Source organism: Colletes latitarsis, chromosome 8, assembly GCF_051014445.1.
Source record: "Colletes latitarsis isolate SP2378_abdomen chromosome 8, iyColLati1, whole genome shotgun sequence".
Classification (NCBI taxonomy): domain Eukaryota; kingdom Metazoa; phylum Arthropoda; class Insecta; order Hymenoptera; family Colletidae; genus Colletes; species Colletes latitarsis.
The window spans coordinates 31,086,162-31,112,781 of NC_135141.1; the positions used below are offsets into that span (position 1 = coordinate 31,086,162).

At 41.9% G+C, this 26,620-nt stretch overlaps 2 protein-coding genes across 4 annotated transcripts in view; both read left to right on the plus strand.

Moving 5' to 3' along the window:
- Positions 1 to 17,316, plus strand: part of Tpst (tyrosylprotein sulfotransferase) — a 179,548-nt gene extending 162,232 nt beyond the window's left edge. For both annotated transcript variants that reach the window (XM_076771876.1, XM_076771877.1), the window contains 7 exons: positions 3,936 to 4,191; positions 11,414 to 11,547; positions 11,693 to 11,801; positions 14,159 to 14,353; positions 14,759 to 15,012; positions 15,173 to 15,370; positions 15,902 to 17,316. In XM_076771876.1, the coding sequence (XP_076627991.1) occupies positions 4,048 to 4,191; positions 11,414 to 11,547; positions 11,693 to 11,801; positions 14,159 to 14,353; positions 14,759 to 15,012; positions 15,173 to 15,370; positions 15,902 to 16,010 (1,143 nt within the window). In that variant the 5' untranslated portion in view covers positions 3,936 to 4,047 and the 3' untranslated portion in view covers positions 16,011 to 17,316. The remainder of the gene's footprint in view (positions 1 to 3,935; positions 4,192 to 11,413; positions 11,548 to 11,692; positions 11,802 to 14,158; positions 14,354 to 14,758; positions 15,013 to 15,172; positions 15,371 to 15,901) is intronic.
- A 1,066-nt stretch (positions 17,317 to 18,382) lies between these two features.
- Positions 18,383 to 26,204, plus strand: LOC143344264 (5-taurinomethyluridine-[tRNA] synthase subunit MTO1, mitochondrial). 2 transcript variants are annotated; one of them, XM_076770134.1, is made up of 10 exons: positions 18,384 to 18,775; positions 22,907 to 23,187; positions 23,351 to 23,794; positions 23,874 to 24,050; positions 24,129 to 24,536; positions 24,611 to 24,783; positions 24,857 to 25,309; positions 25,767 to 25,870; positions 25,944 to 26,004; positions 26,066 to 26,204. In XM_076770134.1, the coding sequence occupies exons 3-10, from the start codon at positions 23,449 to 23,451 to the stop codon at positions 26,159 to 26,161; spliced, it is 1,818 nt and encodes a 605-aa protein (XP_076626249.1). In that variant the 5' UTR covers positions 18,384 to 18,775; positions 22,907 to 23,187; positions 23,351 to 23,448; the 3' UTR covers positions 26,162 to 26,204. The 2 variants fall into 2 exon arrangements, with proteins under 2 accessions (XP_076626247.1, XP_076626249.1); XM_076770132.1 differs by having other exon boundaries at positions 18,383 to 18,775; positions 22,907 to 23,794.
- Positions 26,205 to 26,620: the final 416 nt, after the last annotated feature.

The following is a 26,620-nucleotide window of genomic DNA, read 5'->3' on the forward strand; positions in this document are numbered from 1 at the left end:
AAAATTGGACCATATTTATGGGGTTTTTCTCATTTTGCGGGGTCAAGGAACAACTTTTTCAATATTGTTAGAACTTCTACATATTCTCCATCAAAATACGCGTAGTTTGCTTTTTTAAACATTAAAATCGTCCAATCCGTTCAGGAGTTATGATGTTTTAAAGATTTGCATAAAATTTCAGTGAAACATCTCAATGGTATGGTCAGACATCATATTTTCGGTCATGAATTTTTTTCTCGAAAGTGCGTAGGATTTCGAGGGTATGTCTATTCACCAAAAATGATTCTATTTGACCCCCACAACCGAAAATAATTTTTTTAGAACGATTCGAAAATGTTTTTTTTCTCCGAAAAATTTAGGCACCTAACCCCTGTCGATATTTCTTAAAAATTCGTTTTTGATTTCTAGTAATTTTATTTGACACCCTACAAAAAAGTTGTGCAATACTTTTTTGTAGGTACCCATAAGTTCTACTTCCACACTAAATTTCATTGAGATACGTTCACTATTGTAGGAGTTATGGCTGTTTGAAAATGGGACCACTTTTATGGGGTTTTTCGCATTTTACGGGGTCAAGGAGCAACTTTCCAAATATTTTTACAATTTGTACATATTCTCCATCAAAATACGCGTAGTTTGCTTTTTTAAACATTAAAATCCTTCAATCCGTTCAGAAGTTATGACATTTTAAAGATTCGCATGAAATTTCAGGGAAGCATTTCTGGCCGCAGATTAGATTTTCGGTCATGAATTTTTTTCTCGAAAGTGAGTAGGAATTCGGGGATATGTCTATTCACCAAAAATGCTTGTAATTGACCCCTGTAACTAAATATAATTTTTTTAGTATGATTTGAAATTTTTTAATTTCATCTAAATATTTCAGTACCTACTCGAATTTTTTTCTTGAAAGTGGATAGGATTTCGAAGGTATATGTAATGACCAAAAATGATTGTAATTGACCCCCACAGCCAAAAATAATTTTTTCAGAATGATTTGGAATTTTTTAATAACTTGTTAATGAAGCTTCAGTCAATTCTGGCCTCTAGAATCTCCCATTAAAATTTTTCTCAGGGGTGGCCGAACAGCCTGTATATTTGTTAATAAATAAACGTGATTGTAAACAATTATTATAATATATACTTGCTACATAAATCGGCTTCACGAACCTTGTGGCAGCCAACAATGACCCTCGAATATGTACATTTCCATACGAGACGTTCCTTTTACTTGCTCCCCTTGTTCGAGATTCATATTTAAATAAGAATTTCGCCCGTCCACGGTCTAAACACACATCGCGTTATCTCCAACAGTTCTTACACGTTCGCGTAAATTCTCCACGCTCGTAATCTTCGTCTGATGGACACGGGATTTGGCAAAGCCCCGTGCAAAGAAATCTAAAGGGATTAAATCTGCTGATCTAACTACGCCTTGTCTCTTCGCGAAATATTCCGTAACGAGACTTAAAACACATGAAACGGAAATAGAACTTTATTTTTATTTACTCGATATTTAAATCTCAATTTATTAACCCTTCTTACGAGATAGACAGTAAATAATCCAAACAAACGTATCTTTTTCTTTTTTTACATTCTTCGCATATGTATTTTCTCTTGTATAATCACTTCGAAACGATAATATCGTTGTTTCCTTAGAAGGTACATCCAAAGGGTTAAACGACCAACGGAATATAATTTCCAAGGAACGATTTTTCGTGTCATTTCGAGAATTCTGTTTCCCCGTGTTCCCGTTTCGTCGACGCGCCAGATCGTTGCGATGCACGATCAAATATTGGACGACGGATTGCTGTTTTTTCTTTTGCTATCGGTTAACAGCGGATCGTTCGGCGTCCCGTAATCCGTGTGAGATTTATCGCGCTAATGCATCGGTGATTCTTACGTATAAAGTGCATATAGCGGTCCCGCGTCGATCCATAAATTACATCAAACAAAGCCGCGGGAACGGAAGAGGGGCAGCTAAATCAAAACCCGCTTAAGGAACTCAACGGTTCGGGCACCGTGCCATCGAAACGAAAATTACGATGGCCCCCGCGCGGACTTACGCTCCAAGATAAATATCGAGGGCCGAACTGGGTGATAACGATTCCTCCGATCGGGCCACGAACCGTTAATTAATAGCAGAGCCCGCGGAACGTAATAAAACTGACAAACTATCGCTGATCGGGGGTGACATTTTCCATTACCAGACCGGTGGAAAGCAAAATAATATATTTCGTTTGAGAGTTTCGAAAACTAAACGATTGGTATTTTGTGCTCGACGAAAGCTACTTTTCCAACTGCTTTAATAAACGTATTCGAAATTAAACCGATTTACAGTAGGGTGTTTGGCCTGGAAAGTTGGACGAGCTTGTTATGAAAGCTCGATCTTCAAGCTCCCATAATTTCATTGATATTCGTTGGAGTTTGACGAGAGAAAAAGCATTTGAAAGTTTGAACTTTCTACTTTGTGCTCAGGAAATAAAATCCGCCCTTAAATGAGTCTGTCAAATTGTACAAATTTCTTGATATTTGTCAAGCACAGATACACGACAATTTTATCGAATGTATACTATTAAAAGAATACAGGTGTTCAGCCATCCCTGGGAAAAATTTTAATGGGAGATTCTAGAGGTCAAAATAAGACGAAAATCAAGAATACCAATTTGTTGATGGAGGCTTCGTTAAAAAGTTATTAAAGTTTGAAGTTCCGCCAGTAATGAATTTTTTTCTCGAAAATGGGTAGGATTTCGGGGGTAGGTCTATTCACCAAAAATTATTGTAATTGACCCCCGCAACTGAAAATAATTTTTTTAGAAGGATTTGAAAAATTTTTTTTTCGTCGAAAAATTTAGACACCTATCCGAATTTTTTTCTCGAAAATGGGTAGGATTTCAGGGATATGTCTATTCACCTAAAATGCTTATAATTGACCCCTGCAACCAAAAATAATTTTTCCAGACTTATTTGAAATTTTTTAATTTAATTTGCCAATTACTTTTTAATGTAGCCTCAGTCAAGAAATTGATATTCTTGATTTTCGTCTTATTTTCGCCGGCCGAACACCCTGTATAATCATTCGCTTTTAGGATAGCTTTTAGTCCAAGCTTGTCGAAAAAAGCATGATTTTCTAAGTGTTTTTAGCGTCGTTTAAAACGAACTTTTTCGTTTCGAGCATCGAGATTTCACCTTTAAATTTGCCATCCGTACTTTTGATCGAGACAAACGGCGCGAGGATTTTTTACGCCCGTCGTTGCGTATGAAAAATAGTTCACCGCGTTAAAAATGTTCGGTCCGCGCGGCGCGAGATCCGCCCGAAGCTCGTTGATTTAGGGGGGATCGATACGACCGGTGAATCTTCTCTCCTGGAAGTGGTTTCGGCGGGGAAATAAAAACGACAGTCCTCCAAGAGCCCCGCGAACGTGTATCGATTTATTTACCATTTACTCTTAGGTACCGATACTCGAGATTCAAGATATTCCGGTGTCTTTGACGTTAAAATGTCGCCGAGGGTCGCTTTACGCTTTTAAATTTCCGCGTTTTATACTTATTTTACCTACTTCGCGTACACCCGGCTTTACGATCGTTCGAGACACTCGGTATTTCCCTGAAACGTTCTCGCCAAACTTTTAACATACCAGACGTTGCACTTCGAAAGCACGACCGTGAAATATTCATTAAAAAAAATCCAACGATCCATATTTCTAACTCCAAGAATCGTCTGTCCTTTAACCCCTTATTTTCAAAGGTATTTTTTCAAACGTGTACTATTTAATTTTGTCTAAATTTCTGCGTACAAGGAATGGTCTTGAGAAAATGTAAGAACGTAAATATGTGTTGTAACGAGTCAGACGCGTTATTAGACACAAGGGGTTAAAAGATCTGAGACCTCTCGTTACGATCGATCCTGTCGTTTAATTGAGTTCTTTCTCGTTGGACAGGTGCGATGAGCTAATGACGTAACCGGAAACACGAGGCCCTGAAACCTTGGCCTCGAGTTATCCCCGTGGCCCCCCGAAACGCTTAACCACGAGTGACGTTCGTCACGACGACATGTCGTTCCTGTTGATTCGAGGCGGCCGGAAGGGGCCCATCATCTGCTTCGTCGGGATTCTCCTGATCTTCGCCCTCTACCAGCTGGGCATCATCTGTGGATCCATGAAGTACGTGCCCACCGCCGTGATGGTCGCCAAAGAGGTGAGCATTCGTCCTTCTTGGACAATTTGATTCACGTATCCGAGAAATAAAAATTAATCACGAAGCTTGTAGCCCTTTGCAAAGAATTTGGATGTACCCTCTGAGCAAGCATAACGATATTATTATTTAAAAGTGATTATATAGGGCAAAATACAGAAGCAAAGAATATAAAAAAAGATATGTTTGCTTTGATTCACGTATCCAAGAAATAAAAATTAATCACGAAGCTTGTAGCCCTTTGCAAAGAATTTGGATGTACCCTCTGAGCAAGCATAACGATATTATTATTTAAAAGTGATTGTATAGGGCAAAATACAGAAGCAAAGAATATAAAAAAAGATATGTTTGCTTTGATTCACGTATCCAAGAAATAAAAATTAATCACGAAGCTTGTAACCCTTTGCAAAGAATTTGGATGTACCCTCTGAGCAAGCATAACGATATTATTATTTCAAAGTGATTATATAGGGCAAAATACAGAAGCAAAGAATATGAAAAAGATATGTTTGCTTGGAGTATTTACTGTCTGTTTCGTAAGAAAGTGTGCTCGAGTTAATAGCAGGTTATCGAAGGGAAGGGTTAAAAGGGTTAAATACAAGGAATGTCAGAACTATGCAATATAAGCGTAGATACGAGGCTGGACGTTTCGAAAAAAGCCGGCGTTTGTCAAGGGAATTTAACCTGGGCTAGTTTTATCGCGCTATTAATTGGACCGACCACCGTAGATCAGAATTTTTTCCCCCCTGTCCGCGATGAGCTATTTGTACGCGAACGCGAGCTTCGGAACAAACTACAACTAGTTTTGTCCGTCCCCCTTTCCCCGCTTCGGGCGACAGTCCGTGAACGAAAGGGGTGAGAATAAGTTATTAATGCGCGGCACGGTCGCGAGATGAAAATAGTTTCCTAATTTAAGGGTGTGATTTTAAATCTCGACGCGTCTGGCGACGATTTACTCGGTCCTGTCGCGAGCATTTTATCGAGCCAGTTATTTACGAATCTCCCGATTTCAAACTGGGAGATTTTTAGAAACAAGGAATTAAATAATGAGACCACCCCTGACCCTAACGGTGCACTCTGATGGTCCATCAACAGGGGTTGAGACGACTCTACGAAACTCCCATTCCATTAATTCTGTCAATAAAAATATTTATTTGCATAAAGATTCGCAGTCTGTTTACAAGTTTTACAAAATTTATGCAATCCTCCATTAGTTCAATATTTTTTAAATGCTTTAAGGGAAGGTTGATTTCCATTCACCAATTTAAGTTGAATAATTCAGTTGAGAGTCCACTTAAGGGTTGAACATAACAGTATCCACAGGATCGAAGTCGAGTCCTCTTAGTAGATTCAGATCTAGGCGATTTAATTTAAAAAAAAGGTCAACTCTTTGGTCGATTTCTGAAATAAAAAATCCAGCTTGGAACGATGACACTTTGACTGCTATGTTATCCATATACGAATAAAAATTAATTCTCAAGTTGAGATGTCGAGGGAAATAAATTCGGATAGGATTTGTGGATTTTAGGAAGGTTAAAAAATTGAGTATCGTGACAAATTTTAAAAATTAAAATTTTTATTTGACAGTGAACGCGTTAAAGTTTGAATACTTTGTTACTGGAGCGCGTGGGAGGGCAGAATTCGCGCCTACGCGAATAACGCAAGAAACAAGAAGACCCTTATCGGATAACTCGGAGGAACGAGCTACTAGCTCGATCGTGGAAGCGTAGTTCCAACTACGTCTCGCGAGATTCCGGGTAAAATTTCAATGGCGATCCGTACGGAATTAGGCGAGACGCAATTAAAGCAACGCCCGAGCAAACCGGGCGTTTTATCGCGCGAACAAACTGCCGTCCCCAGTTGTTCCCTTTCTACTTATTCCCTTGTCTGACCATCCTCAACGTCGACGGCGACAATTAAGTTTACGAAAGTTTTTATCCGCTTGCTTTATTTGTTGGAAAATTCCATTATGATTCAGTGACGTCGGACGAGGCTCGTATAAAGTTCCTTATCGCCGGTTCAGAAACTTCCTCCTCGGCATCCTTTCGCGGGTACTTTCTTCTTTTTCGACGCGGGGCAAGGGGGATACCTTAATCTCTGCGTGTAGAAGGCGTTCTATGGGCGTCGAAGATGTTTAAGATTCAACAAACTGGAAAAAAACATCGACTTCAGTGGACCAAAGTTCGCTCGTTGCGCCTCAGAATCGTTTACTATAAATTAACATTGTCAGAATCGATTCTCGAAAGATGAAATCACATTTGCCAAACACAGTTGTGGATACGAGAACGAGGCAGTTCTTTAATTAATAACAAACTCCATCCTTTTATTCTTTCTGCGTGTAGTTTGTACATTGTACATGGAATTTTGAAACTCGATTACTCGGACAACCGAGCCCAAAAATAATTTTTGCTATTTATACCGAGCTAACTTTGATCTTCGTGAAAATCATAAAAGTTTTAATCGCATCCACTCAGCGGCGCGCCATTGTGGAAACGATTAATTACCGTGGACGAGAGACACGATGACGAGACGCGAGATCGATCGAACGGGAAGAGGCGGAAACAAAACAGAGAACCATCGACGATGCATTTTAATTTCCCGTCGTCCAAGCTTCGACAGCCACGCGTCTCTATGCATAACTTATGAGAACAATCGCGGGACGCTTGCTGGGAACTCGTTCCAAGTGCGTGGGAGACCAAGGAATTTCTTTAGAAACTTTGAAATTGGATTTTTGTTCGTCGGGATTAGCCGCGAAAGGATAGGCATCGCCTTCGAGTCAGATATTTCAGTTATCGTTCTCATTCTCGAGCGTTCCTCTCGCTGAAAATAGTCGATTTTTCATCGAAACGAGCCCGGAGAAGTCTGTCTCGAGGCTTTAACCAGGAATCGGAGAAGAAAATTGGCTCCGCGGTCGGGAAGTCGCGATCAGATCGCGACACGGATTTATCCGACCAATTGCTTTGTCATAATTGCGGGGTTCTTAACTTTCGAGCGACCTGATTCGCCTCCGTGACCGATTAATCGACCCTGGTTATCGGTGCGAAACTTCTCCCGCCGTGACTTTTACGCCTGTAGAGTGATCGATGAGACGCGCGGAAGGACGCGTCCCCTCGATTTAATGGACGGTTAGCAGGGTTGAAAAAGCTCTCTGAAGATGTTCAGCCACCGAAAAATCTTTCTTAATTCGTTTCTTTGGACCCATTCTGTTCGATTACTTAATATCCCCATCGATGAAGTAATTAGACACGAACACAGATTTACCCCTTCTGGTCCCAAATTAAACGTCGAATAATCGATTTGAAAAAAAGTAGTTGGACTCGTGCATCACAGAAAACTCTCAAAGAGCTTGCAAACAGAAATTTGTTTGAACTACTTCCCTATATACGCAATAATTTCTAAGGTTCGCGGGTAATTTAGACGGTAATCTCTTAAAAGGTTCCCTCGAAGTTTCGTTAAAATTGAAGAGCACTTCCGGTGGATATTCCTCGTCCGTAATTCCCGCCGTAAAGGTCTCGAGTAGTCCAAAGAACAAACGGCGGAGTCTTGGAGGGGGGAAAATGGCAAGAGAAATATTACGTTTACGACGATAAGATCTATTTTTCTTCCGAGAATTTCATCGCTTTCTCGTTTCTCTTCCGTCGCGATAGTGGCAGCGATGGAAAACAGATGTGCCCCGATCCTGGGATGATGGAGAGCGTCATTTTTTAATGTCTACAGAAACGGAGACTTTACCTACGACGATAATTCGAAAATAATATAAGATCGGTATTAATTATAAAAACCTGAAAGTCCCGGAATCATAGCAATTGGGGATCAGATAGAATCCTAGGTATCCCAGCAGCACCTGTCTTAGTCGAGTGCTTGCGAGAGGAACGGTCCCTCTGGCGGCGAGCACGAGAAGCGACGGAGCTTACAGGGGGGAAAACAAACGAGAGACAAGACGAGACGACACGCGTGAATACGTGCAAGCTCGAAACAGGAGCTTGTATTTGCTCAGGGTCCTGTCGACAACGCGCGAGCGGAAGAGAAACGAGTTTCTGTCAGGTTCACCCCTTCGAGCAACATAAATCGCGTCGGTTGATTTTCACGCGTACTTTTCTCCGCGCGCCTCTGACTAAAAGCAAAAGAGAACGAAGAGGTGGGTAGACTCTGCGACCAGCCACCATGAGCGGCGAAGCCAACCCCCGTCGCGTTACACGTTGGAATGCTAATTGCGAAATGTATTTTCTTTTTTACATCCCCCACCTTCGTCGCCAACGACGACGTCTACCCCGGCAACGCGGCCTTTATTCTCGAAACGAGGGCTCATTTCGCGCGCCGGTGGTTGAAATTTCTCGGCCAAAAAATGGCGAGTCGCCACCTCTAAAAAGAAGCAACGCGCCGAAGTTTCAAACTCGATCGCGATTGATTAATTTTACACAGTCTTGGGGGGGCCCCCGAACGTTGCAACAAATAAAGCAACAGAGCCCGCTAATTAGAACGTTAATTATCGGTTTTTATTAGGATTCTCGCGGCATAAATCGCGAGAGTAGAATTTCAGCCGCCGGGGGTTTATTCGCTGGCCCGCGCGCGCGCGCAAGGGCACAAAGGAATAAAAAAAAAAAGCGGCAGACACGGAGAGGCGTGCATTATTTTCACGCGTAAAAAAAATGCTAATTACGAGACGTATTTTTTTTTACAACGGCTGTGTTGCCCCGAACGTCGCACGCGCGTTTAATTTCACTGCCTTTTCGCGCTGAAAGCTCCCCACTTTTTCTATCGGGGTTGAACAGAAACAAGACCGGAAAATTTTTTGCGTTTCCGTCTTATTAGACGCCACCACTGTGCAACCCCTGGGCTCCCCTTTTATTTACACGAATCTCCCTTAGAGTACTTTGTCTCCGAAAAATTATAAATATTGTAATTCCACTGATTTAATTATTTGGGGGTCCTGTGGAAGAGGTAAGGCGTTCTAGCAGAGGCGATTATTCCAATATAAACGCTATGAAAAAGATACAAATCCGCGATGGAATATACGCCATATCTGTTACTGGCTCGAATAAGAACTTTGACCCGTGGGGGTGGCCTTTGACGAGGCCAATGCGCTCGGGCATCCCATCTATTCCGATTTTTTTCTTCCACCGAAAGTCTCTATAACATTTTAAATTGAACTCATAATAAGTTTCCGCGAACAAGACCAACGGGAGTTCGTTAAAATTTACATTATACAGAAAATATTGCGGGGCGGTTCGATTCCAAAGTCACCGAGATGAAAATAATAGCAACGAGTTCTACGGTTTCTTTTGCAGTTAACGGCAAGAACCACGGGTGATAATTCAATTGAAATTTACCCGACCGTATAAACTAAACACGAAACGGAGGAGAGCCAGATGAGAAAAGAAAGTCGATTCCAAGGAACCCAACGAAACGTCGTTCGCAGAAGTTTGTAATTGCTAGGAAGTTGTTTAAAATTTTTCTTGTTTAAAACTTTCCTTCGATCGAATCATCGAAAGGTACGCCGCGATCTTAACGTACAAAGTCCAAAGCATTATCGATCCTCCCGCTACCCTTTCGACTCGTCCCAAGTATTTTCGTCCGAGTTCGTTCGTTAGGCGATATTATAGGACGGGCGGAAACTTCTTCGTAATTGAAGTTTAATCAAGCCGGATCACCGCTACGGTACAAGTTGCTCGTAACGCAGTCTATAATTTTCTAAGAATCGTTCAACAAAATGTTCTCCCGTACGTAGCTTGCGGAAACTTTCGATCCTCGTCAGTACTCCGCCAATACCGATTGTTGTTATTAACGAGCAGCCATCCCGGCGTAGAAATTTCCCGGATTTTCGTCTCTTTGTCCATTACATCCTTCATAAAACTTTTCCAGCTAGGCAACTCGTTTTGCATAAAACGAAATTACAGGAGCGAAACTTGCTGGAATACAAATAGATCGTCGACGTTTACATTATTCTTCGACGTGTACGATCCCAACTTTGTTACCATCGATCTTGCAGACAGAATCGGATATAAGAACTGCACTTTGACGAGAGTCATCTGAAATGTTTTGAGCCTCGATACGAAAGCCATTTTGGTAGTACGATAGTGTAATGCTTTGACAATTGTCTGTGAAAATTTCAGCAATTTTGGACGCTCAGTTGTTGCTTACTGTTTGCTTACTAGTTTACTATTTGCTTAGTAGCTTACATGCTTGCTCACTAGCTTATTGCTTGCTTATTGCTTGCTTGCTTACTACCTTACTGCTTGCTTTAGTAGTTTATTGCTTGCTCATTAGCTTACTGCTCGCTTGCTAGCTTACTGCTTGCTTGATAGCTTACTGCTTCTTAGTTTACTACTTGCTTAGTAGCTTACTGTTTGCTTACTAGTTTACTATTTGCTTAGTAGCTTACATGCTTGCTCACTAGCTTATTGCTTGCTTATTGCTTGCTTGCTTACTACCTTACTGCTTGCTTTAGTAGTTTATTGCTTGCTCATTAGCTTACTGCTCGCTTGCTAGCTTATTGCTTCTTAGCTTACTGTTTGCTTACTAGTTTATTACTTGCTTAGTAGCTTACTGCTTGCTCACTAGCTTATTGCTTGCTTAGTAGCTTACATGCTTGCTCACTAGCTTATTCCTTGCTTATTGCTTGCTTGCTTACTACCTTACTGCTTGCTTTAGTAGCTTATTGCTTGCTCATTAGCTTACTGCTTGCTTGCTAGCTTACTGCTTCTTAGCTTACTGTTTGCTTACTAGTTTACTACTTGCTTAGTAGCTTATTGCTTGCTCACTAGCTTATTGCTTGCTTACTACCTTACTGCTTGCTTGCTAGCTTACTGCTTACTAGCTTACTACTTGCTTAGTAGCTTACTGTTTGCTTACTAGTTTACTATTTGCTTAGTAGCTTACATGCTTGCTCACTAGCTTATTGCTTGCTTGCTTTAGTAGCTTATTGCTTGCTCATTAGCTTACTGCTTGCTTGCTAACTTACTGCTTACTAGTTTACTACTTGCTTAGTAGCTTATTGCTTGCTTACTAGCTTACTACTTGCTTAGTAGCTTACTTGCTTGCTCACTAGCTTATTGCTTGCTTAGTAGCTTACTTATAAAGTTATATTTGACCAGAAAAATACTTATATGTCTGTGCTAGGCTCAAAACTTGTCAGACGACCCTCGTGTTTCACGTATGATTTCTAGGACCAGAAATGCAACGATAGAGCGAATTATTAATGGAACGACGTATTTTTGATTTTCAGAAATACGTGGTAGGCCCGTTCGATCACAAGAGGTACACGTACGATCGTTATATGCCGCTAATATTCATCGGTGGTGTGCCACGATCGGGCACCACTCTCGTACGCGCCATGCTCGATGCACATCCCGATGTCAGGTGAGTTCCATTCGCGGGACAAATTGCCAATTATCGCCCGATACGATTCCTGGTCGAGTATCATCGATCAATCCCGCGTAAAATACCGGCCATCGAATATCTGGGAAACTCATTGGCGAATCGTTTTTTTTTTTTTTCGGGACAGGTGCGGCCAAGAGACCAGAGTGATCCCGAGGATCCTTCAGATGAGGATGCATTGGCTCAAGTCGGAAAGAGAGAACCTGCGACTATCCGAAGCTGGCATTTCCAAAGAGGCGAGTTCACCTTTGAACCTGTAGATTAAACAAGCCTGAAAAGGTTAATTATTATTAGAATCGATGCTCGAGACGAAACACGATATTTGCTCGTAGAAACGAAACTCTTCACCTCTGTCAGCCACGTTGTATCTCCGCGTGCACCTAACCTAATTTTTTATTTGAATTCTTAATACATACATTGCGAAATCTTGTAGGTTATATTTTAGTTTATCACAGAACATGTTTAAGATTATATTTTTAAATTAAACCGAACCATTTGTAACGTTCTTAATTGCACATAAAACAAAAATACGATATATAAAGTAGAATTGACGTGGACACGTAGGTGAAATCACCTAACCTCACATTGCTCGACACAGTAGGAACCGTGTGCAGTGTGGCCAGATTTGGCATAATTGAGTGCAGTGACGGTGACACTAGTGACGATGAATTTCCTTAGCGTTTAACGAAGTTATGGCACTACTTCCAGACTAAATTTAAATGAAATCCATTAACTATTGTATGAGTTATGCCCGTTTGAAAATTGGACCATTTTCATGGGGTTATTGTCACATCACGTAATTAAGGAATAACTTCCCAATTAGTCTTGAAATTTCTACATATTCTACACCAAAATACGTGTTGTTTGCCTCTTGAAACATTAAAATCCTTCGATTTGATCAGAAGTTATGATATTTGAAACATAAGCATGATCTTTCAGGGAAACATTTCTAACCTCACGTTATATTTTTGGTAAAGAATTTTTTTCTCGAAAATGCGTAGGATTTCGGGGGTATGTGTAATGACAAAAGATGATTGTAATCGACTCTTGCAACCGAAAATAATTTTTCTAGAAAGATTTGAAATATTTTAATTTTCCCTCCAAAATTTTTCTACCTATTGGAATTTTTTTCTCGAAAATGCGTAGGTTTTCGGGGGTATGTCTATTGACCAAAAATGTTTGTATTTGACCTCCGCAACCGAAAATATTTTTTTTAGAACGATTCGAAATATTTTAATTTTCCCGCCAAAATTTTTCTACCTATTGGAATTTTTTTCTCGAAAACGCATAGGATTTCGGGGGTATGTCTATTGACCAAAAATGTTTGTATTTGACCTCTGCAACCGAAAATATTTTTTCCAGAAAGATTTGGAATATTTTAATTTTCGTCGAAAAGTTTGTCTACCTATTGGAATTTTTTTCTCGAAAACGCATAGGATTTCGGGGGTATGTCTATTAACCAAAAATGTTTGTATTTGACCTCCGCAACCGAAAATATTTTTTCCAGAAAGATTTGAAATATTTTAATTTTCGTCGAAAAGTTTGTCTACCTATTGGAATTTTTTTCTCGAAAACGCGTAGGATTTTGGGGGTATGTCTATTGACCAAAAATGATTGTAATCGACCCCTGCAACTGAAAATAATTTTTCCAGAAAGATTTGGTATATTTTAATTTTCCCTCCAAAACTTGTCTACCTATTGGAATTTTTTTCTCGAAAACGCGTAGGATTTCGGGGATATGTCTATTGACCAAAAATTGTTATAATTGACCCCCGCATCCGAAAATAATTTTTCCAGAAAGATTTGGAATATTTTAATTTTCCCTCTAAAACTTGTCTACCTATTGGAATTTTTTTCTCGAAAATGCGTAGGATTTCGGAGGTATGTCTATTGACCAAAAATTGTTATAATTGACTCCCGCATCCGAAAATAATTTTTCCAGAAAGATTTGGAATATTTTTATTTTCCCTCCAAAATTTTTCCACCTATTGGAATTTTTTTCTCGAAAATGCGTAGGATTTCGGAGGTATGTCTATTGACCAAAAATTGTTATAATTGACTCCCGCATCCGAAAATAATTTTTCCAGAAAGATTTGGAATATTTTTATTTTCCCTCCAAAATTTTTCCACCTATTGGAATTTTTTTCTCGAAAATGCGTAGGATTTCGGGGGTACGTCTATTAACCAAAAATTATTGTAATCCATCCCTGCAACTGAAAATAATTTTTCCAGAAAGATTTGGAATATTTTAATTTTCCCTCCAAAATTTGTTCTCGAAAGGCTCGCAATCGCCTTCTTTCGTTAGATGCTAAAGAAGTTCGTCGTTACTAGTGTCACCGTCGATGCAACATTAATTTTAAGGTTATGTCAGCACGTTTGCTTCATTTCGTAAACGTATCAGTGCACAGTAAGGCTGATAAATATCTTTCTGTCGTTGCAGAGACATTTGTAATGAATTTCGATCGAGGAACTGTAAACGTAATTATTCGCTTTCAGCAGGGTTTTGCAACGCAGATATCGATCGATCGTTAACATTGATCGCGTGCGTATGGAAAGATGACGATATTAACGAAGAAATGAACGATTTGCCCAGGTGATGGACAGCGCGATAGCTGCGTTCTGCCTGGAGATCATCGCGCGACACGCGGAACCTGCTCCGAGGTTGTGCAACAAGGATCCCCTCACTCTCAAGATGGGCTCTTACATTCTCGATCTCTTTCCAAATGCCAAGTTTATCTTCATGATCCGCGACGGCCGTGCCACCGTGCATTCCATTATCTCTAGAAAGGTATGTATGCCCGATCGAAGCATTCGAGCAGAGGCTGCCGCCGCTGCGCCGCTTTGATGCATGCAAATGTATCCCCGCCTCGTTCGCAAATATTAAAACGACGTCCGGGACGAACGGGAAGAGAAAAGAACGCGAGAATCGGACGATTCTCTCGAAAGGATCGAAACGTAAACGCGAATTGTGTAAATTTATGTAAATCGACCGCTTTCCTCGACTACATCGACTCCATTTTGTAACCGATGTTACCCCTGTTAGAGATCTCTTAATAATTCCTTACGAAGAGATTCAGCACGTTGATATATTTCCATTAGACTCATTGAAAGTACGAATCCTTGGAAGTATATTCTACGAATATTACCGCTTATAGATACATTTGAAAACCACTGATATTGTATCGTCTTTTAGGTTACCATAACCGGGTTCGACTTGTCGTCCTATCGACAATCGCTGATCAAGTGGAATCACGCGATATCCATAATGTACGGACAGTGCAAGGAAATAGGATCGGAGAAATGTCTGATGGTCCCTTACGAGCAGTTGGTGCTGCACCCGCGCCAGTGGATGAAGAAAATCTTGAACTTCCTGGACGTTCCTTGGAACGAGTCTGTCATGCATCACGAGGAATTCATTAACAAACCGGGCGGCGTGCCACTCAGCAAGTAAGAAAGCAGCCGTCGATTAAAAGTTAGAAATTCGAGTTGATCCGGTCGCTTGGTATCTTCCATGCCTTTGTTAATTAGCTATAGAGTAGACAATCTCGAATAGACAGGTTTTGTGCACGTAGACGGCTAATATTCGACTACATTTTTGGAATTGCAGGGTCGAGAGATCGTCGGACCAGATCATAAAGCCGGTTAACTTGGAGGCACTGACCAAGTGGGTTGGCCACATTCCGGACGACGTAGTCAGAGAGATGCCTGACATCGCGCCGATGCTTTCTGTCCTCGGCTATGATCCTTATGCTAATCCGCCGATCTATGGAGCGCCGGACAGGCTGGTTAGCGAAAATACGAGACGGTACGTTATTCGCCAGTCGGTCAACCAAGAAAGGGATACGTATGTAGCCCTTGCCAGAGTATGAATGGGAATGGAAAGGCTTTCTATTTTTCCAGTTTTTCCAGAGTCTCGTGCCTGGTCGTCCTGTTAAACACTCGGCGACCAGAGCCGTACGAGACGCCTGTTTTCCTCCGAGGTTTCGCCTCCTCTTGACTTTTATCATCCTCTTTCACTCCAGCTAAACTTTTCCAGTTTCGTTTTTCCGTCTTTCTGTCCTACCTCTTTTTCTCTCCCTTTGCTATTAGGGTAAGGCTGTATATAAGGAAGAGAGCGTTAAGCAAAATGACCGTAAGAGACCGTGTAATAGGGCAGTCTGGCGAAGACGTAGCCGCGTGTTCAAATTATTGCGTGGCTACGTGTGACCCACACCCGCGAATAAACGGTTAATAATTGTGGGGTAGCTTGTTGGGTTGTCATTTTACTATCCCTCGTTGAATCCCCTGTAGAGAAGCCAGTGTCGTCACGGACCAACCGACTTTGTTGTTCTTGCAGGGTGCTGGCGAACGGGGAAGTGTGGGCGGCCAGAGCGCGCCAGTTCTCCCTGGAGAAGCTGATAGAACTGAGCAACGAGGAGGAAACCACCAACACCCCAAACGCGTGACCACGGTTACATCTATCCCTAGACTCGCGGACCTTGAACCTGTACAATTTCTGTAACGTCTAACGACGCTTTCGGAAGCCAGTTCGTAACGGAATGCTAGCCGACGAGCGTCAAAGCGAACGTACTTTCTTGTGGTTCCGACTGTTCCCGGGTGAATTCCGAGGACAGCGAACCGGTAACCCAACGCGGAACCAGGGAATACGAAGATCTTTCTAGTTTAAGATTAAGTCTCGGTCGAGCGTACGCGTCAGAATCTCGATCCACGTGGCAACCGATGCAACACCGCGATAATCGTTAATCTATTCGTCTCTGTCTCTCTGTCGCTGTATATTTTAAACGGTAGACGTTTAACTCGAACGGGGACCGTGTAAATAACGGCTTAGTTACTTCACGTGATTCGCCTTTTACTCTTTCGGGACGCAACCACGTTGCCCTCGTCGAAACGCCATGTAACTGTTCGTAATTAATTCCGTTTCGTTTCTCCCTTTTATCGCTCGCGACCAAATGGAAATCGTCGAAGGCACGATGAACAATTTCTGTACAATTTCGACCAACGGCCAGTGTTAGGAACGTAGAATGACGAAGTTACATGTTGTGTGATAACCGTGAACGGTGAAAAGAAGGCAGAAGAAAACGACGAGGCGCGATGGAATCTCCTTTTCGTGATAAGACGCGCGACTCGTTTACGTATTGTTAACAGCAACGAACGAATAATCGAGATTAACGTGGAAAATGAATCTTTATAGTGTATCGTGTATTATGATAAATGACTTTCGTCGTATTCTACATTGGAGTGAAGAGGAGCGATGACTTTTCGCATGTGGTACTTACTGGTCACCAGCCAAAGGAAACCCTTGGCGTTCCTTTCGTTCTGTATGTTTCTTTCTTCTTTTTTTTTTCTACGTTTATAAAGTAGACTAGGACCATCAAATATCGGAGTGTAGGCTATTGAAATGTAGTACCAGCGAAAGTTTCTTGTTGTACCGTTCGTATTAATATTTATAAGCCGCCGAAACGTGTGAAAGTGCGCCGGGTTGATGTTCGCGGACGAACCGTTTAGCCGATTAATCGTTCCCTTGGTTTGTAATTTACCACGTACTTTCGTTATCGTCTATGAACAATGGCGGACAGCGATGTCTGTCGCGAACATTACGACTCCAACGGAACAACGTCGTTCTCGATCGTTACTAGATTTCGTCAACCGGCAATCGATACAAATACAACTTCGATGTGGCATTACGTCATTCGTGTCAACCATGTTACTGTCTATCGAATTATACAGTTAAATTATTTTAATATTACGAAACCTTGTGCAATACCCCTTCCATTGACCCGACACGAAGAAACTGTCTTTTCTGTTTCAACGATCGTACTAGATATTATCTGAACGAGGTAAGTTTATCAAAAAATAGTTCATTATTCTCGACACTAAATCTCGTTCGATCGCGAAGATATGTAGCGTTACTTTGCTGCTAATATAACCATAGACGAGATATACGAGTAAACCTTACAAAAAAATTTTTAATTACTTTGAAAAAATTATTTTCGGTTGCGAGGGTCAATTACAATCATTTTTGGTGAATACATACACCCCCAAAATCCTACTCACTCTCGAGAAAAAAATTCATTATCAAAAATATAATGTTTCCCTGAAAGATCATGCGTATCTTTAAAACATCATAACTTCTGAACGGATTGGAGGATTTTAATGTTTCAAAAGGCAAACAACGCGTATTTTAGTAAAGAATATGTAGACATTGTAAAAATATTGCAAAAATTGTTCCTTGATCACGTAAAGTGAGAAAAACCATAAAAATGATCCAATTTTCAAGTTGCATAAGTTAAAGAAAGTGTGACCCATCGGTGACCCATCATAACGCTGAAGTTTTGCGTGGAATAGTTCGTTATATTTAACGCTAGATGGCGCTCATTTTTCGACCTCAAACCCCCTGGTGCTAAAACGCCCAAGTTTGTCGTCGAATACTTCGTTACCTTCAACGCTAGATGGCGCTTATTTACCGACATCAAGCCCTCTGGTGCTAAAACGCCCAAGTTTGTCGAGAAATCCATCTAGCGTGAACAAGAGAAACTATTCCACGACAAACTTGGGCGTTTTAGCACCAGAGGGCGTGAGGTCGGTAAATAAGCGCCATCTAGCGTTGAGGGTAACGAATTATTCGACGACAAACTTGGGCGTTTTAGCACCAGGGGGTTTGAGGTCGAAAAATAGGCGCCATCTATAGTTGAAAATAGGGAACTATTCCACGACAAACTTGGACGTTTCGCCGTAGATGACCCTGCAAATCATGTACCACCAATGGGTCACACTTTCAAATGGGCAAGATGCTGTCATTTCTGTGGACATTACTTGCAGTTATTACAATGGTAAGAAGCTTTAGACGCTGTTTATTAATTAGATTGAGGTACATATAGTCTCAAGTTAATGTATATTATGTTTGACGTGTTGTGAAACCGTGTATTTACTCAAGGAAACGTAGAAACTAAGAATACGTGGTGCAGTGTCAAGCACGCGTTACCGGTGTCTTCAGGAATAATTAGACAGTGTTTATTAATTAGACTGACGTACATATAATCTCATGTTAATGTGTATTACGCTTGACGAGATGTGAAACCGTGTATTTGCTCGAAGAAACGTAGAGACTAGGAATAAGAGTGTAGTGTCGAGGTTAGGTTAGCAGTGTGTTCTGACAGGAATAAGACTGTTTTTAGATAAGTTTGGTCCTTTGGCGTTAATACAATTGAGTGTAAGTAAATAACTGAATGAATTTAATTGCAGACACATGAAAGCAACTGTAATCAAAGTTAACCACTGCAATTAATGAACTGTGCACACAACTCGTGGTTTCTATTTGCCGCTGCTGGCCTCCGATGACCAGTGGTGACAAAAGTGGAAAACTGCATGCCTCGGCTAGCTTCTACTGCTCACTGCTGTTCACTGCTGGTATTTTAGACAATATATAACAATTAATACTTGCTAGTGCTTGCCCATCTAAGTCTCACATTGCCTTTGTAGATCTCTGCTTGCCTCTGCATGCCTCTGCTGGCCTCTACTGACCATTGCTGACCGCTGCTTATATTTCTGACAACGTATAATGATTATTACTAACTTCTGCCAGCCTTTGCTGGCCTCTCCTGACCGTTGCTGACCAGTCCATATACTACTGACAATGTATAGCAATTACAACTTGCTACTGCCAGTCTCTGCCACCCTCTGCTGACCACTGCTGACCACCCCTGATGCTTCTGACAATGTACAATGATTACAACTTGATACTGCTTGCCCCTGCTGGTCTCTGCATGCCTCTGCATGCCTCTGCATGCCTTTGCTGGCCTCTACTGACCACTGCTGGTATTTCTGACAATGTATAATGATTAATACTTGTTAGTGCTTGCCCCTCTAAGTCCCTGCTTGCATTTATAGATCTCTGCATGCCTCTGCTAGCCTCTACTGACCACTGCTGACCGTCGCTTATATTTCTGACAACGTTTAACGATTACAACTGTGTACTGCCAGCCTCTTCCACCCTCTTCCAGCCTCTGCTGGCCACCGCTTATATTTCTAACAACGCATAACGATTACAACTTGCTACTGCTTGCCCCTGCTGGTTTCTGCATGCCTCTGCATCCCTCTGCTGGTCTCTACTGACCACTGCTGGTATTTTCGACAATGTATAACGATTAATACTTACTACTGCATGCCCCTACAAGTCTCTGCTTGCCCCTCTAAGTCTGTGCTTGCATTTATAGATCTCTGCTTGCCTCTGCTGGCACCTACTGACCACTGCTGACCGTCGCTTATATTTTTGACAACGTATAACGATTACAACTGTGTACTACCAGCCTCTTCCACCCTCTTCCAGCCTCTGCTGGCCACCGCTTATATTTCTAACAACGCATAACGATTACAACTTGCTACTGCCTGCCCCTGCTGGACTCTGCTTGCCTCTGCATGCCTCTGCTGGCCTCTACTGACCACTGCTGATCAAGGCTGGTATTTCTGACAGTGTATAACGATTAATACTTGCTTGTGCTTGCCCCTCTAAGTCCCTGCTTGCATTTATAGATCTCTGCTTGCCTCTGCATGCCTCTGCTAGCCTCTACTGACCACTGCTGACCGTCGCTTATATTTCTGACAACGTATAACGATTACAACTGTGTACTGCCAGCCTCTTCCACCCTCTTCCAGCCTCTGCTGGCCACCGCTTATATTTCTAACAACGCATAACGATTACTACTGACTTCTGTCTGCCTCTGCTGACCGCTGCTGACCACTCCTGATACTTCTGACAACGTATAACGATTACAACTGCACAACCAGCCTCTCCCAGCCTCTGCTGACCACCCCTGATGCTTCTGACAACGTATAACGATTACAACTTGCTCCTGCCTGCCCCTGCTGGACTCTGCTAGCCTCTGCTGACCACAGCTGACCACCCCTAATGCTTCCGACAACGTATAACGATTTCTACTTGTTACTGCTTGCCCCTGCTGGACTCTACTTGCTTCTGCATGCCTCTGCATGCCTCTGCTGACCTCCGTTGGCCTCTGCTGACCGCTGCTGACCGCTGCTGACCACTGCTGGCCGTTACTGACAACTTGTGACATGATGTAATATAATATAATATGTTTATACGTATTAAAGTTTTGTATAATGTAAATCTATGACAATAAATGATATAATTTTAAAGTATTCTATGTGTTCTCATCATTTTTTACCGTCCTTTTCCTCTCCAAATCATTCTCTTACCTATAAGATGCGTACCACCTTCTTCGCAAGTGCACCAGCATTTTAGAAATGTTCCGGAAACTTTGTAAATCTGAATTTGACCTTGACCTTGGCCCAGTTTCGAAAGTGGGTCAAGGCCATTCGAATCTTAGAAAAATTCCGGCCGCTTCGAAAATCCGGATGGCCTTGACCCAATTTCGAAAGTGGGTCAAGGCCATTCGAATCTTAGAAAAATTCCGGGCGCTTTGGAAATCCGGATGGCCTTGACCCAATTTCGAAAGTAGGTCAAGGCCATTCGAAATTTTAGAAATTTTCGGGCCGACTTGGAAATCTGGATGGCCTTGACCCAATTTCGAAAGTAGGTCAAGGCCATTTGAAATTTCAGAAATCTTCCGGCCGACTTGGAAATCCGGATGGCCTTGACCCAATTTCGAAAGTAGGTCAAGGCCATTCGAAATTTCAGAAATCTTCCGGCCGACTTGGAAATCCGGATGGCCTTGACCCAATTTCGAAAGTAGGTCAAGGCCATTCGAAATTTTAGAAATCTTCGGGCCGACTTGGAAATCCGGATGGCCTTGACCCAATTTCGAAAGTAGGTCAAGGCCATTCGAATCTTAGAAAAATTCCGGGCGCTTTGGAAATCCGGATGGCCTTGACCCAATTTCGAAAGTAGGTCAAGGCCATTCGAAATTTTAGAAAAATTCCGGGCGCTTTGGGAATCCGGATTTGGCCTTGACCCAGTTTCGAAAGTGGGTCAAGGTCACCGGCATTTCAAAAAACGCTCCGGTCACTTTGGAATTCCAGTTTTAAGTAGAGAAACGGTTTCTTATAACTAAGGGAATAATGGGGAGAGGAAAAGAAAGGTAAAAGTGACGAGAACACGTACAATTCTTTGCAATTATATTATTTATTGCCATAGATTTACAACAGTAGCAAGTTGTAATCGTTATACGTTGTCAGAGGCATCAGGGGTGGTCAGCTGTGGTCAGCAGAGGCTAGCAGAGTCCAGCAGGGGCAGGCAGGAGCAAGTTGTAATCGTTATACGTTGTCAGAAGCATCAGGAGTGGTCAGCAGAGGCTGGGAGAGGCTTGGGGAGGCTGCTAGTACACAGTTGTAATCGTTATACGTTGTCAGAAGTATCAGGAGTGGTCAGCAGCGGTCAGCAGAGGCAGACAGAAGTCAGTAGTAATCGTTATGCGTTGTTAGAAATATAAGCGGTGGTCAGCAGAGGCTGGAAGGGGGTGGAAGAGGCTGGCAGTACACAGTTGTAATCGTTATACGTTGTCAGAAATATAAGCGACGGTCAGCAGTGGTCAGTAGAGGCCAGCAGAGGCATGCAGAGGCAAGCAGAGATCTATAAAGGCAATCAGAGACTTAGAGGGGCAAGCACAAGCAAGTATTAATCGTTATACACTGTCAGAAATACCAGCCTTGATCAGCAGTGGTCAGTAGAGGCCAGCAGAGGGATGCAGAGGCATGCAGAGACCAGCAGGGGCAAGCAGTAGCAAGTTGCAATCGTTATGCGTTGTCAGAAATAAAAGCGGTGGCCAGCAGAGGCTGGAAGGGGGTGGAAGAGGCTGGCAGTACACAGTTGTAATCGTTATACGTTGTCAGAAATATAAGCGACGGTCAGCAGTGGTCAGTAGAGACCAGCAGAGGCATGCAGAAGCAAGCAGAGATCTATAAATGCAAGCAGAGACTTAGAGGGGCAAGCACAAGCAAGTATTAATCGTTATACATTGTCAGAAATACCAGCCTTGATCAGCAGTGGTCAGTAGAGGCCAGCAGAGGGATGCAGAGGCATGCAGAGACCAGCAGGGGCAAGCAGTAGCAAGTTGTAATCGTTATGCGTTGTCAGAAATAAAAGCGGTGGTCAGCAGAGGCCAGCAGTAATCAGGAGCAGTCAGTAATAGTTGCTATATGGTCTCAAAAGTCGTCAGGAGTTCTCTACTTTTGTCAGCACTGGTCATCAGAGGCCATCAGAGGCAAATAGAAACCAGGAGTGATTTGCAGGGTTCAGTAATTGTCGTGGGCCTGTAGTTAAATTCATTCTGTTATTTATTGTTACTCAATTGTATTAATAATGTACATACATATGTACGCTGATACATAGGAATAATAAAACAAAATTTTATGTCGTTGACGTAAGGTCGGATTTCTGTTGATCAAGAGCGAGAAGGCAAATGCGAGCCTTTCTCTCTCGACTCCCACGAGACGGTCCGAAATTACTTCGGGCAGCTTCGGTGAATCGAGAAAGAGGGCATGCGTCAGTTTGCCTTTGTCGCTCTCCGAAACTCTACGAGCTCACGTACGCGTGATCTGACATAGTGTGAGAAAGTGGAGTGAAGTGTCTACGGTGCAACCACATGATGGTGTTACTCCATCCGGTTACTGCTAAGTAGGTGTGTTATTTTACTGTCCAGTCTCTATGTAAGTAGATTGTCAGTCCAAGCATTAAACTATTCTGTACGATGTATGTACAATTTGCTTCTTAAAAATAACTTTCAATACATATAACCTATAATCGTTGTAAAAGTGAAAATGAGTTTCAAACGAATCGGTAGAAATTATAGACAAAAGTTTCGTTGGTTAGTAAGGAATGGATCGTCTAACACTGATCAGCACAAATTTGATGTGATTGTTGTTGGCGGTGGTCATGCTGGCACAGAAGCTTGTACAGCTGCTGCTAGAATGGGTGCCAAGACTTTATTGGTTACCCACAAGAAAAGTACAATAGGAGAAATGTCATGTAATCCGTCGTTTGGTGGAATTGGCAAAGGACATCTCATGAGAGAAGTTGATGCTTTGGATGGAGTTTGTTGCCGTATATGTGACTTGTCTGGAATTCATTATCTTGTATTAAATAAGTGCAAAGGACCGGCTGTATGGGGGTACAGAGCACAGATCGATCGTAGTTTATACAAAAGACATCTTCAGGAAGAACTTTTCAACACACCTGGTCTACAAATTTGGGAATCGTCTGTCGAGGATCTAATTGTACAGGGAGATACATCAAGTTGCAATGGAATAATTCTAAGTATGCCTGTTTCTATTGTCTAATTAAATTATATAATCATTTTGGAAAAATTACAATTTTTGAAGGAATCGTGTTGCAGAGGATGGAACAAAGATACACAGTGAAGCAGTTGTTATAACAACAGGTACCTTTCTGAAGGGTCAAATTAATATTGGCTTGGAGAAGAGGCCTGCTGGTAGACTAGGCGACGAACCAAGCATTGGTCTAGCCAATACCTTGGAAAGAGTGGGATTTAGAATTGGAAGATTAAAGACTGGTAATTGTGTTACTTTTTAAGCTCTTTTTGTACTTGGATGTGACAACAAATTTATAACACTGCCCTGGATCATTTTAGGGACACCGCCGAGATTGGAGCGATCTACTATAGATTTTTCTAAATGTACAGTACAGTTGCCAGACAAAGTACCTACGCCTTTCTCGTTTATGAACGACACCGTTTGGATACCAGCAGAAAAACAGCTAAATTGTCACAGTACATTAACAAACGAAGCGGTCGTGAAAATAGTAAAGGATAACTTGCATTGCAATTTGCACGTAACGGAGGAACTAACAGGTCCACGGTACTGTCCGAGCATAGAAAGCAAAGTTTTAAAATTCGCGGCAACTCGACACCATATTTGGCTAGAACCAGAAGGCTTGGACTCTCCTATAATATATCCATCCGGATTGTCGTGTACGCTTCCCGCCGAGAAACAAGAGGAGCTTATTAGATGTATCCCCGGATTAGAAAATGCTAAAATGTGTAAGTATTTTTTCTATAATTTTCTCTGAAGCGTTCAATCAACTTTGGTAGAATCTGTATCATTTTCTGTGCAGTAACGCCTGGCTACGGTGTCGAGTACGATTATATAGATCCCAGAGAACTGACTGTCAAATTGGAAACAAAAAAGATTCCAGGATTGTTTCTAGCTGGACAGATAAATGGTACCACCGGCTACGAAGAGGCAGCTGCACAGGGTATCGTGGCAGGCGCTAATGCTGCAGCTAAGGTATTTATCGACCGATCGATTCATCGATTTTACACGTTACTCGCACGGGTCTTTTAAAACGTTCAGCACCTAGGTTCTTAAAAGGAAACCATTGATAATAAGCCGAACCGAGGGCTATATCGGTGTCCTTATCGACGATCTCACTACCCAAGGGACGAACGAGCCCTACAGAATGTTCACTAGCCGAGCGGAATTTCGAATGAGTCTGCGATCGGACAACGCCGACGATAGGCTCACACGAAAGGGATACGAAACCGGTTGCGTAGCCGAGAAAAGAATGGCAAAGACCGAGGAAGTTTTATCAAAATTAAAAGACAGCATAGATTTATGCAAACGCGAATTACGATCGAGCAGTCAGTGGCGAAAATTACTAAAACTTCGACCGACTAGAAACATTAACGTGAAAAGTGCCTTCGACATGTTGAGTCTAGCGGATAATTCTGTGACCGTTGATACGTTAATCTCGGCGTTTCCCGATCGTTTTGGTTACCTCGCCGACGACTCCAACATCGCTCGGAGGTTACAGGTTCGCAAACATTATTATTCATTTATTAACGGGATTAAACCCTGTAGTACAAAGATGTAATATGTAAGGAACTACAAATGTGGGTTTTACATAGTCAAATGGTACATACTAAGGAAACAATTGAGTAGTCGTTCAACACAAAATATGTCATCATAATTATGTGATTCAAGAGACATGGGACTCTCACTATGCCTAGCAACAAGACGAAGAAATTTGTGTTGAACTCTCTCAATGTTCTCAATGTATGTTTTGTAATAAGGAGACCAAATTATGCTGCCATATTCTAGAATAGGTTTCGTCAAAGAGCAATATAAGATTTTAAGTGTATTAAACCCTATGAATAAGTTCGTTCCCGTTAGAAACGCATAAGACCATAGTCGTATCTTATTACGAGTAATATCGGTAAATCAGTACAGATTCGTCGTTGATTGTTATGACCAATCAATTGATCTTCTAGATAGAAGCGACTTATGAGTATTACATCGCGGAACAACAGCAAGAGGTCGATGAAATTCGCAAGAACGAACAGATGACGATACCTCCAGACATCGACTATAACATGTAAGTGTAATTATTCGGAATGGAAGTCGTCGATATCTATTGACCATAACAGTTGACTTTACTATCGATGCAGGCCTCGTTTGTGCTTATCCATAGAAGAAAGGCAGAAGCTCTCTGAATTGCAACCGTACACGGTAAGTTTGATTATTATTGCTCTTCGTACGATATATGTGTATCATTGTTTCTACTTACTAGATCGCTGCAGCCAGTCGAATCTCAGGCGTAACACCGGCGGCTATTTTGCGGTTGATACATTATGTGAAGTATAAGTGTAACACGAGTAGCATGTAAATCGTTTTAAATAAAGAATTTTAACACGATGATTTTCGCAAAACTTTCTCCTGAATTCGATATCCATCATCCCACGTTTCCTTCGATAAATGCAACCGGTTAGACATTACCAAAAATAACCGGCGAGATCGTTTACCGAACAATCGACCTAAATTCTCGATGCTCGACCAACATCGATAAACGGTAAACGTTCGACTTACCAGCAAAGTAAACAAGACGGTCGTTGCCCCCTTCTCGATTTAACCACTGAAATGCACTGTGTTCATCGATCCTCTTTAAATACAGGCTTGTCTAGTGTTTGACAAGAATTATCGAAACTCGATGTTTGCCACCGTTTCGAAACGTTACCAGGGAACCGTCGGTAAAACGAGCAAGTACTTGGCTTCGTCGAATATTCTTCGCGTGCCACGAGCTTGTTACCGAGGGACAAGTCTAATTGCGGGACGCCTGTAAAATTCG